The 13,148-nt window shown below is 33.5% G+C and overlaps 2 protein-coding genes across 2 annotated transcripts in view; one reads left to right on the forward strand and one right to left on the reverse strand.

The window, feature by feature from the left end:
• The window catches only part of LOC143922338 (uncharacterized), a 186,979-nt gene that overhangs the window by 140,540 nt on the left and 33,291 nt on the right, over positions 1-13,148 (reverse strand). Inside the window, exon 2 of the mRNA XM_077445562.1 lies at positions 10,310-10,484. The gene's annotated coding sequence lies outside the window, so the exon portion shown is untranslated. The remainder of the gene's footprint in view (positions 1-10,309; positions 10,485-13,148) is intronic.
• The window catches only part of na (sodium leak channel non-selective protein na), a 94,514-nt gene that overhangs the window by 53,718 nt on the left and 27,648 nt on the right, over positions 1-13,148 (forward strand). The window contains exons 7-14 of the mRNA XM_077445563.1: positions 10,075-10,280; positions 10,355-10,509; positions 10,656-10,823; positions 10,915-11,106; positions 12,156-12,293; positions 12,372-12,578; positions 12,692-12,897; positions 12,964-13,101. Coding sequence (XP_077301689.1) covers positions 10,075-10,280; positions 10,355-10,509; positions 10,656-10,823; positions 10,915-11,106; positions 12,156-12,293; positions 12,372-12,578; positions 12,692-12,897; positions 12,964-13,101 — 1,410 coding nt within the window. The remainder of the gene's footprint in view (positions 1-10,074; positions 10,281-10,354; positions 10,510-10,655; positions 10,824-10,914; positions 11,107-12,155; positions 12,294-12,371; positions 12,579-12,691; positions 12,898-12,963; positions 13,102-13,148) is intronic.

Genomic DNA, 13,148 nt, shown 5'->3' on the forward strand with positions numbered 1-13,148 from the left:
TGTTCGGTCGATTTCTCAAAATCTGTTAATTTTCTGTTCAAAATGAATATTGGAATCTAGAGTCGAGTATTTTATCTTTCATTTGTAGTACTTTTCAGCTTTCAAATCTCTCTAATCACTTTACTTTTCAAATCTACTCTCTCAAATCAAAAGTAGTCGTCCAGTTCAAATCAAAAGTCAAAATTACGTATTTTCACTTGTGATTTTTTCCCACTGTTAATACTATATTATATTGAGTATTTTCTATTTAAACATGTTTATTAGGATAGTGTTCTGGCCACACTATTTTTTGATTTCGTTTAAAAGGGTTAATTGGATGTGGGGTGAATTTTAAACCGGTAAAATTGTGACCAAAAACTTCGTATTAGTAGAGCACAAATTTGTGTTGTGTGCGCTGCATCATTGAACGCTGCATCATGTGCGTCATTGTATACAACGATATAGTGGTCACAAACTTTTTTCAATGTATTTTTAAATAATTTTGTAATGAAATAATTAGAAGGATTTGAATTTAATAATATATATATATATATATATATATATATATATATATATATATATATATATATATATATATATATATATATATATATATTTATTATTAAATTCAAATCCTTCTAATTATTTCATTACAAAATTATTTAAAAACACATTGAAAAAAGTTTGTGACCACTATATCGTTGTATACAATGACGCACATGATGCAGCGTTCAATGATGCAGCGCACACAACACAAATTTGTGCTCTACTAATACGAAGTTTTTGGTCACAATTTTACCGGTTTAAAATTCACCACACATCCAATTAACCCTTTTAAACGAAATCAAAAAATAGTGTGGCCAGAACACTATCCTAATAAACATGTTTAAATAGAAAATACTCAATATAATATAGTATTAACAGTGGGAAAAAATCACAAGTGAAAATTCGTAATTTTGACTTTTGATTTGAACTGGACGACTATTTAGAGAGATTTGAAAGCTGAAAAGTACTACAAATGAAAGATAAAATACCCGACTCTAGATTCTAATATTCATTTTGAACAGAAAATTAACAGATTTTGAGAAATCGACCGAACAACACCAAGATATAGAAAAATCGCGCGATTTAAAAAACACATATATCACCGAATCTCGAGCCAATCAACACTTTTTATTACCAGATTCGTGTTCACTGGGCATAGATCTATAAGAAAAGTCATATCCCGTCTCTGAAACATTTTTCGTGTCGAACAGTGTTATCGAAAATTAAATGAGAAAACTATTGACGATAGATACCCATCACCCAACATCACGGAGATATTAGATAAGTTAGGAAAATGCATGTATTTCACTATCCTAGATTTAGCTTCAGGTTTACACCAAATAGAAGTCGATCCTAGAGACGTTCAAAAGACAGCGTTCACAGTAGACAATGGACATTTCGAATACATCCGAATGCCATTTGGATTAAAAAATGCACCCTGTACATTTCAACGTGTTATGGACAATGTCTTACGAGATATCCTTAACAAAGTTTGTTTAGTTTATATGGACGATATCATAATATTTTCCACTTCACTTCAAGAACACATAGAAAGCATAGATAAAGTATTTTCCAGATTAAGAAACGCTAATTTAAAAATTCAATTAGACAAATCAGAATTCCTTAAACGTGAAGTAGCATTTTTAGGACACATAGTAACACCACAAGGAGTAAAACCAAACCCAGATAAGACTTATGCGTTTAACAAATTTCCCATACCTAAAACTTAAAAACAGATCAAATCATTCTTAGGACTAATTGGTTATTATCGGAAATTTATAAAAGATTTCGCTAAAATCACGAAACCAATGACAGAATGCTTAAAGAAAGACGTGAAAGTAATATTAAACGAGCGATACATTAAATGTTTCGAAAATTGTAAAGAACTTTTGTGTAATGACCCCATTCTTCAATACCCAGATTTTTCTAAGCCATTTGTTTTAACAACTGACGCGAGTAACATAGCTTTAGGAGCAGTATTATCTCAAGGCACTATTGGAAGCGATAAACCAATATGTTATGCTAGTAGAACATTGACACAAACTGAACAAAACTACTCCACAATCGAAAAAGAATTATTAGCTATCGTTTGGGCAACGAGATATTTTAGACCTTACTTATTCGGAAGAAAATTTAAATTAATCACATATCACAAACCTCTAGAATGGCTTATGTCACTGAAAGAACCAAGTTCTAAATTAGTGAGATCGCGACTCAAATTAGGAGAGTTTGATTATAAAATCGAATACAAAAAGGGAAAAGCCAACACAAACGCAGACGCACTTAGTAGAATAGAAATTCATACTAACGAATCACCAACGAAAACAAATAGCATTACGCGATCGAACACATCACTAATAGTAAATGTAGACGATACAGATGATCTTGATACCATACACTTAGAACAAGAAAACATAACAAACGGAATTAAATTCACCGAACAACCCATAAATTCGTTCAATGAACAAATTATCTTCGTAAGCGATAATCAAATAACAGAAAACAAAAATACACTTAAAATCTTATTCAAATCAAAAAGACGTAGAATCATTACTCAGAATTTATTTACGAAAAGAGATATAATAGATTATTTAAAAAAATTCTTTAACCCGCGTAAGATCACTTGTATTATATGCAACTGTGACGAAACTTTCAAAATTATTAGGGAAACACATGAACATTTCTTTAATAACTACAAAGTAGTAAAAAGTTCAATAATTCTAAAAGATATAGAACGAACAGACGAACAGGATAAAACGATTAGAGAATATCATACAAAACACAACCATAGAGGAATCAATGAAACAACAGCTCATTTGAAACGTTATTTTTACTTTGACAATTTTAAATCGAAAATTACTAAAACGATAAATAATTGTGAAGTTTATCAAAACAACAAATACGAACGACACCCTACAAATCAACAACTTGCATTAACTGAATCACCAAAACAACCTTTAGAGATTTTAAAAGTAGACATTTATCATATAGATAACTTAAACATCTTAACAGTCTTAGATAAATTCAGCAGATACGCATTTGCTCAAATCTTAGAGTCAAGAACTAGTATAAATGTACTCGAAGCATTGACTAAATTCTTTGAAAATCGTGGACTACCCAAGAAAATAATAACAGATAACGCCACAGAGTTCACTTCAAACGTGTTTAAAGACTCATTAAAGAATTTTGACATTGAACACCATGTTGTCACACAGAAAAACTCAACAGGAAACTCACCAGTTGAAAGATTACACTCGACTTTGACAGACATAAACAGAATCATAACACAAACTAGTGGAAAAACAAAAACGAAAGAATTAAAATTATCAGAAACATTAATAACTTATAATAACTCAGTAACCAAATTAACACCATACGAAATAATGAACGGACATTTAGAAAAAACGGGATTACTAGATACAATTGATGAAACAACCATACCAATGTGTGAATACGTACAAAATCAAAATACTAAATATAAAGAATTAAAAGAATTAATTTTAAAACTTAATAACGAATATAAGGAAAAAACGATAAACAAATTAAATAAAAATTTATCAGATCCAAAAGAATATGTGGAAAACGAAACCATATATCATCGCGATAATCGTAGGAAAAAGGAAGTACCTTTATATAATAAACAAATTGTTGAAGAAGATTTAAGTAAAGTAATTAAAACAGATAAAATTAAGGTACATCAAAATAAAATTAAGCCTAAACGTAAATTTCAGAATAATAATTTCAAAACTGATATTGCATCCGGACGAGCTTAGTCATATAAAATTAAAATTATCGTATGAACACATATACTTGAACTTCAAGCTTATTACAATGAATATATGTAAGATAATCTTCAATATAAAAATTCCTAACTACTATGTGGAATCCAGTAAACTATTCCATATAAAATCCATCCCTGTCAATGGAACCAAAACTATCCTTACACCCAATCCTTGCACTCAAATTTTATTGTAATGAATGAGTTTTACTTTCAATACTTGAACACACGTTGCCGAAACATCGAAAGGATATACTTTTGCAATGTGGATTCTCCAAGAAAAACGCCGAGCGAGATGTGCATCACGAAGCTAATCACCAAACAACGTGCACATTGTGAATTAACAGAAACACACGATAGTGAATATGTCGAAATTATAGAAGCCAATTATCTATTAGTTTCTACTAAAACGCAAATAGAATTCAGCATCGCCAATGTAACAAGTGCATAATATAAAAAAATGGAAATGAAATACAATTAGTGCGACACCAAACAAGTGACAAGTTAAATTATTCAATAGGCATTTTGTGCGGAATCATATTCCTAGTTATTTTGTGTTTTACGTGTATTATGATAAAACGAAAAATCAAGAAAAGGACAGAAATAACGGAAGTGGCTATACCAACAGCCCTATCGTTCATTATCAACCACCAGCGTCGACCCCAATCCAATTTCAATGGGAGTTGGGTCAATCTAAGAAGGGAGGAGTTAAAGGCTGAAGATAATCCTCTACCATTGTACTCATGTACTCGCAAATTCGTCATTTCTACGACGCCATCATATGACTCCTTCGTTGTCACATGATTAATATAAAGAACAAACGACTAACCAGTAGAGATAAGACACACCTAATTTTATGAATGCACCATTGATTAATGAAATACGTATGAATTAGTAATTATCGATTACTGACACATATTGATTATGAATAAAACCATTATATTCCACCACACCCATTCACTGACTAACCAAGATTGTACAACACGTGTCTTCAACACATTCTTTGTTTACTAAAGAGTATATAAACTCAATATTGTTAGAATTTAAGTCAGTCCGTAATCAACTCTTGTACCGAATATTAAAATAAATTGTTTTTTTATTCAAACCGTTCGTCTGCAATTCTTTGTTCGCGCATTTCCGGACATGGGTGAAAACAATCCACGCGTCAATGCGGGCAGTAAGGTGTTAATACGGGAGGAAAAGCCTGTTCCTCTTTTTCCTGTTGTATCCTGCTCGCACAAATTAAGTGAGTATGTACCGTTTACCATGCACCTTTTTTTTTGATCTTTCGACATAAGATCTTTCGATTTTCGATCTTTGCCTCCCGATATTTGCGTTTTCGGGCGTTTCACATTCAGGCCCGTGACGGAGACCGGTATGTATTTGGTAACGGGTAATTGGATTATTACGCACATTGCGATCGCCCAAAACACAATTTTTGCCATGAAATCGCGAATATATATGTACTATATATAAAAACAATGTGTCGGTAAATATGTATATAAATGTGACGGACAACGGGCGCAGTATGGGGAACCAATTATTTTTTTTATTTTTTTCAGTTTTTAATTTGTTAGTTTCATTTTTTTTCATTTTTTTCAGTTTTTATTTTTTTTTGTTTTTTTCATTTCGGGGCTGAGGGCGAAGGCCCCGGGGCGCCGGAGGCGTCGGGGGCGTTGGGGGCGAAAGCCCCGGGGCGTCGGAGGCGCCGGAGGAGTCAGGGGCGTCAGAGGTGCCGCTGGCGCCGGAGGCGTCGGGGGCGCAAAGGGCGAAGGCCCCGGGGTGCCGGAGGCGTTGGGGGCGGAGGCTCCGGGGCGCCGGAGGCGCTGGAGACGCGGGAGGCGTCGGGAACGCTGGGGGCGAAGGCCCTGGGGCGTCGGAGGTGCCACTGGCATCGGGGGCGCTAGGGGCGCCGGAGGCGTCGGGGCATCGGCGATGCACAAAACGTAATTCGTAATTCGAAATTTGTAATTCGTAATTTCTAATCCGTGCATCAATTTCTTTCCGAAACCAGTCGACTCAATATCTTTAACTTTATTTTTATTCGAGTTTCAATTCATTTTCGAAACCACCCGTTGAAATCAACGGCCCCAACACTAGTACAGAATATTTGGCACTCGTGTTCTCGTTAGTATGATAGTTCGAGCCCGGAATCTGAAGGGGCTGTTTATTGTTCAAAGATTGTAAATGCATTGTTAATAACGTCTTGAACTCTGAAAGCCACTATAGTGACTTTCGGATATTCGGCTGCCAGCTCGGAAAGCCAGTATAGTGGCTTTGTTAAGCGTCTACTTTGGAGCTTTATTTTTAATATTCATTGGCAAATTTTTGAAGGTTTTATTTTACAATAGTGTACTTAAAGGATACGAGATGCTAGAAAATGTATACATAGGATAATTACAGTAAAGGGCTAGCGTCTATATTGTTTCTAAGAATATTTGCATTCTTTACCTGCGTCTACATTTGAGTGCGCCGTTTTATTTGGGCAGTCAGTATCGATACATTGTGCTCTAATGGTGCTTACGGACTAAACCAACGACGATTTTGGGCCAACTTTTTAACTAGCAGTAGCGTACAAAATATCGAAATAAAAATTAAATTTTAAAATTGAAATTAAATATCAAAATCAAGCTAAAGAGCGAGATTGAGCTAAAATTAGATCATCGTTGATGTTTTGAATTACAACAATATTTTGAGTTACGACGATACCGCATTTAAAATCAGAGAAATATTATAATTTCTCTGCGTACGAGCGAAAAAAAATATTATTAAAGTCGTCACGAGATGTTACTGTATTTCCACTTGGATGATCGATAAAAAAAAAACAATTCAAAAAAAACGCGGTGTCGGATGTCGGTGATTTGTCAAAGGGTTTTTTTTCTTTCGTCGAAATAAAATTAATAATCACACATTATCCGATAAATTTTACCTCTGAAATGATTTAATTACTTGATTTATTTCGACGAGAGAAACAATTGAAGAATAAAAAAATCCGTTTGATGTGACCGACAACACCCCGGGTTAGCAAAAATCGTTGGATCACCCATACTAATACATGATATATTCTCAGTAACTGCGCATTACGGGGAAGTACAAATAATAATTCTTTGATTTGAATAAATTTTCGAGATTGACCTAAAATTAGATCATCAACAATCACATACAGGTAATCCTCGACTTTTGTTTGTCGAAGATGTTTTGACTTACGAAGATACGCACTAAGATCGAAAAAAAAATCAAAGAAATATTATTTTTACTTCCCCGTAATGCGCAGTTACTGAGAATATCTCATGTATAAGTATGGGTGACCGAGCGATGGTCCCAACCCGGTATGTTGTCGGTTTATCAAACGAAATTTTAGTCTTCAATTGTTTCTCTCGTCGAAATAAATCAATTAATTAAATCATTTCAGAGGTAAATTTTATCGGATAATGTGTGATTATTAATTTTATTTCGACGAAAGAAAAAAACCCTTTGACAAATCACCGACATCCGACACCGCGTTTTTTTATGAATTGTTTTTTTTTTATCGATCGTCGACGGTAGAAATACAGTAACATCTCGTGACGACTTTAACAATATTTTTTTTTCGCTCGTAAGCAGAGAAATTATAATATATCTCTGGTTTTAAATGCGCATCGTCGTAATTCAAAACATTGTTGTAATTTAAAACATCAACGATGATCTAATTTTAGCTCAATCTCGCTCTTTAACTTGATTTTGATATTTAATTTCAATTTTAAAATTTTATTTTTTATTTCGATATTTTGTACGCTACTGCTTGTTAAAAAGTTGGCCCAAAATCGCCGTTGGTTTAGTCCGTAAGCACCATAAGAAGCTATTTTCAGTGGGGTGACCCCCATACATAATGATAAAAATGCGAAATATATTTTGCACCATGAATCAATTTAATAAAAGTTCTACGGAATATACATATGATGTGATAACGACGTGCTCGGTAATATTAGTGCATATGGTGAAATAATAAATACAAGTGTTGGCAACATTGAAATTTCAGTTTTTAAACTGTTAGTTAAAATCACATTTTCTATTCGTTAACTACTAGAAAACTTCCAAAACCTAGAAGACTTTGAAGAAGTGGCATTCAACCCCAACCAAGTAAAAAAAGCGCTATGTCGATACCGTTAAGCGATAGTGAAGATGATATCAGAGATACAAACAGTGATAATTGGTCGATTTTAAGTAATCATATTTTCAACCAAAAAAATATTATTTTTCGGTTGAAAATGTGTTTTTTAGGAGTGTCTTCAAAAGAGATCGTTTTCTACAAATATTTCGGATATTACAACTCAAAAATAATAATGTAGAACACAATGGCTTTTTGAATCATTTAGATGCTAAATGCAGACAATTAATTATACCGTGCAGAGACATAGTGGTCGATGAGTCCGTCGTGAACTTCAAAGGCAAGATTTGTTTGAAAAGTGTAAAAAAATAGTGATCAAAAACACCGTGTATCTGTTAAATCTAATCTTTTCGTCTTTGCCCGCCTTCTGGGATGATCCAGCTTTTTTTTCGATGTGTCCTACAAGTAGGTAACGAATAGAAAATATGATTTGAACTAACAGTTTAAAAACTAACCAATAGACACTTTATGAGGGTGGGTACGCATTAAAATACAATGAGTAAACAGACAATAGCTTTGCATCCTTGGACCCAAACTGCCTAACGAACTATAGGGTAGGTGTGAAAACATTTCTATAGGCATATTTTAAAAGTTTCTAGTAATAAAACTCATTTATTATACAAAACTGCTGTCATAAATAATACAAGAAATGTAAAACTCAGCATTTAGTTCGATTTAGTAATTATGATGGTTTGAAATAATTGAATTTAGTGACTTCGAAAAATGCTATCCCAATTCAACATCATGTTATTATAGTCACCGGAGCCTGAGGGGGCCGTGTATTGTTCAAAGGTTGTAAATGCATTGTTAAAGGTTTGCCGAACAATGGATAGCACTGTGACTATCCTACCTCTAGTTATTATGGTCACAATTGGAGACGAACAGATAGTCCCAAAATAACTGAGCATAAAATTTAGTTTTTATCTAAAAAAAAAATTGCGTATTTTTTGTTAAAATGAATTCACCAATTTGATCTTCGACATAATTTAATAATATGAACAAATAAAATTAAAAAAAAAAATCATATAATTTTTTCCATCCTAGAGTAGACTAGTGGTGAAGATAAATTCCTATAAGAGTGCCAAGTGTTAAAGGTTTGCCGAACCTTTTTTACAAAGCATTTACAACAATTGAACAATAGGCGGCACGTTTCCGGCCCCTTCAGATTCCGACCTCTAATGATAGTTATCGTTAGTATGATGGGCTTTTCAGCTGTCAGATGTTCCGTTATAGAGATTTTAGTGACTTTTGGGCGAGCGCTCTATGAGCGAACCGTAGTAACAATAGATGAAGTTTTATGATCATGCGAAAATTCAAACTCGAGATTTTAACTGAATCGAATTCCGAATCGATCACTGATTACGTTTTCATGATCTAGAAAAAAATGTGTGTGCGTGCGTGCGTGCGCGTGTGTATTTTGGGAACTTATTTGAACACCGTTAGTCCTATCGAACTGAAACAGAATCGGCTTCTGAAATGCAATTCTGAAAGTTGACCGAAAATGGTAGCTCCCCTTATAGGTGTCCTCCTTTTTTAAGTTTTTGGATTCAATTATCTCCCAAACCACTAACTGAATCGGACTGAAATTTTTTATGTATGATATATGTATGCATATATTTTTTAAATATTTTTATCTGAACCGGAAGTAGTACTTTTACTCTAGAGAATCGAGGTTTTTTATGTTTTTCTCAGAAACCTTTTAGTGTATTAAACTAAAATTTCATATCTAGAAGTTTAGCTTTAATACCAAGCTATTTTTAAAAGTTGGTGAACACCCGTCAATCAGAAGCAGCAGTTTACTCTTGTTCGATTTTTCTTCCAATATTTTTTTCGACCCCTTAAATATGTGTGCTCTTCACGAAAAAAATCAAGTATAATCCTTGTACCAATGTGATGAAAATAAAAAAAAATCATCAAATTTAATCAACCGGAAGTGGGATTTTTTCCACTTAGAATGTTAAAAATGTTGTAACTACACGATTTTATCACACCACTGAACCTATCAAGCTGAAAATTCATATTTGTATTCTTCATGTACTAACTTAGAGCCGATATGGTTTTGGCTAGAGTTCGTAAACCGACCTTTAAAATTTTATATGTATTTACATATTTGAATATTTTGCAGTACCATGATATTCTTTTTGGCTTGGCTGGTGAAGAACGTGTTCATTGCTGTGATAACGGAGACCTTCAACGAAATAAGAGTGCAGTTTCAGCAAATGTGGGGAGTGAGAGGTCACATTCAAAACAGCACGGCGTCACAGATATTGACCGGTGACGATACAGGTTGGAAATTGGTCACGTTAGATGATAACAAACACAGCGGAATAGGTGAATATGATTTAAAATTCAAAACATACCTATCTTGCATCCACTTCTTGAACAATCAAATACGCCAGCCTTAGCACCGGAGCGTTGTCAACAGATACTTCGCTCGGCATACTTCCGACTCCTGGTGATGACGGTGATCTTGGCAAACGGTATCGTCACAGCCACGATGAGCTTCAAGCACGACGGTCGACTGAGAAGCGTGTTCTATGAAAAATATTACTGCATAGAAGTACTGTTATAATATACATAAAAAAAAACAAATAACTAGTTAACGTAAAAATATGTAATGGGTGATCTATTATATTATGTTTACAAGTTATTTTAGATCACCTTTTATCAATCAACATAAAACAATGGAACATTCAATGATTTCAGATAGCCTTTACCGTATTTCTTGATCTGGAAACAATATTTAAAATTTGGTGCTTGGGATGGCGGGGCTATTTCAAACACTCCATTCATAAGTTTGAACTGTTGTTGGCTATCGGTACCACGTTGCATATAATTCAGGCTTTGTATCTTTCTGGATTTACGTACTTTCAAGTAAATCTAATATGATTTGATATGACATGGTGAATTGTTTGAATTTGAACGTACATACAAAATTAAATTTGACTTTCGTTTTCTGCGGCAGGTTTTACGCGTTGTCCGACTTATAAAAGCGTCTCCGTTACTCGAAGGGTTTGTATATAAAATATTCGGACCTGGAAAAAAGTTGGGTAGCTTGATCATATTCACCATGTGTCTCTTGATTATCAGTTCATCGATTTCGATGCAGCTGTTTTGTTTCCTCACTGGATTTACTAAATTTGAAACTTTTCCCGAAGTAAGTACGAATGTATTGTTATTTCATTAAATTTTTCAAATACAATTTTATATTATATACATATTATATATTTATTATAATTTTATATACTATATAAATCATAAAATAATTAATAGATTTATGAATATGTACATACATATATACATTCACCCATCCGATTAGAACTGGAAAATTTAGCTAGTAATAAATAATAATAATGAAACCATTCAATGTTTTCTTTAACATTCAAAACTCTTTTTTTAAGTAATTGTAGATTAATCAAAAATAAAATGGGTCTCTTAACTCATTATGGACCGCATGAATTTTCTGAAAACTCTCTATGAGAGTTTGCGTATTTTTCGCAAACGGTAAAAATAGTAGGTTTCGTAAAGTTAACATCACTCCTAAATCTTTCTATCAATTGAATTGAAAATTGTAATGCATTCTCTTTACAGTTATATAAATGATCGAATCGGTATTTTTCAAAGTGTTGTGATTGCTGTATTCAAATTTTGTATAAAATTTATACACATTTCAATATATTTTCACTTAATAAACGATATAAATCTTTTAGATCATTGTGTTATTCATTCGAATGAAAGATTCAATTTGAGAAGTATGTATGTATGCCACTTATTTAGATATCTGAGGATTTTAAATCATTTATGAATTTCGGAATATTACCGATACATTCCCTGGGAAAACATTCAAGCTTTAAACTATAAAAATATATATAATATATACATATATTTATATATATACATATATATTTTAATTTATTTATTCATATTTTGGATTAATATATGCTGGTATGATATATATGATTGGGAGTTTAAATTTAAATAATACTTTTTTTTTGTATGAAGTTTGGAGGATTTAAAAATATACACGCTGTGTTGACGGCCTTTGAATGAAGTTTTATTAAAAACACAGCGTATGTGTTAACGGCCCATAGTGAGTTAATTTTAAAAAATAATAAAAATTATTTGTTTAATTAAGTAATTGTGATGTTTTTTTCATTATTAATGTATTTAGATATAAAATAAATGTTGTTTTATTTTATCCAACAGGCTTTCATGTCCATGTTCCAAATCCTCACTCAAGAGGCTTGGGTCGAAGTAATGGACGAAACTATGATAAGAACGAGCCAAACTTTAACTCCTCTAGTTGCCATGTATTTCATTTTATACCATCTTTTCGTCACACTGGTCAGTATACGGTTATATTGTACGCTCACTTCGAACGCCTTACAACATATATCTCTAAACTAAAAACCTATCTCACAGATCGTGCTTTCACTTTTCGTCGCCGTAATCCTCGACAACCTTGAACTGGATGAAGACATAAAGAAATTAAAGCAGTTGAAATTCAGGGAGCAAAGCGCCGAGATAAAAGAGAGCCTACCTTTCAGATTGCGAGTTTTTGAAAAGTTCCCCGACAGTCCGCAGATGACTTGTTTGCACAAAGTACCGAACGATTTCAACTTGCCAAAGGTATGAGTGATAATTTGAACGGAAAATATTCTCAAAAACACTGTCGATAATTTTACTACAACATATTACAATGCATACATATGTACATTTGAGCTGTGGAATATTCTAAATAGGTGAGGGAGTCCTTTATGCGTCAGTTTGTCTGCGAAGAGCAGGACGAGCTCGACGGTCCAACTGGTAAAAAAGGTATCGGAGGCTCTCCTTGGGACTGTAAGATCGTATACCGTAAGCAGCGACCAGTTCGCACTCTGGCTCCGGCACCCAAGATTCGCCAAGGAACTACTGACATGCGAAAAGCCGCAGTGACCATAATTATCAAGTACGTACACATATCCATTTAATCTGAATTCTATCTTATATGTATATATAGAACGTCAATTCTCAGTGATTCCAATAACCAACGTCTCATGCTGGGCGATTCTGCCCTTTTGCCCGTCGGAGGACCTGGCGGCAAAGTAGTCGGTGGACTCAAATCGCAAGGAACTGTCACGAGCGCGAAGCAAATGAGAATCGATCAGAAAAAGTAAGTCGAGTATAAATAATACTCGTGCATATTATTCTGTAGTGATT

The sequence above is a fragment of the Arctopsyche grandis genome, chromosome 2, assembly GCF_051622035.1.
Source record: "Arctopsyche grandis isolate Sample6627 chromosome 2, ASM5162203v2, whole genome shotgun sequence".
NCBI lineage: Eukaryota > Metazoa > Arthropoda > Insecta > Trichoptera > Hydropsychidae > Arctopsyche > Arctopsyche grandis.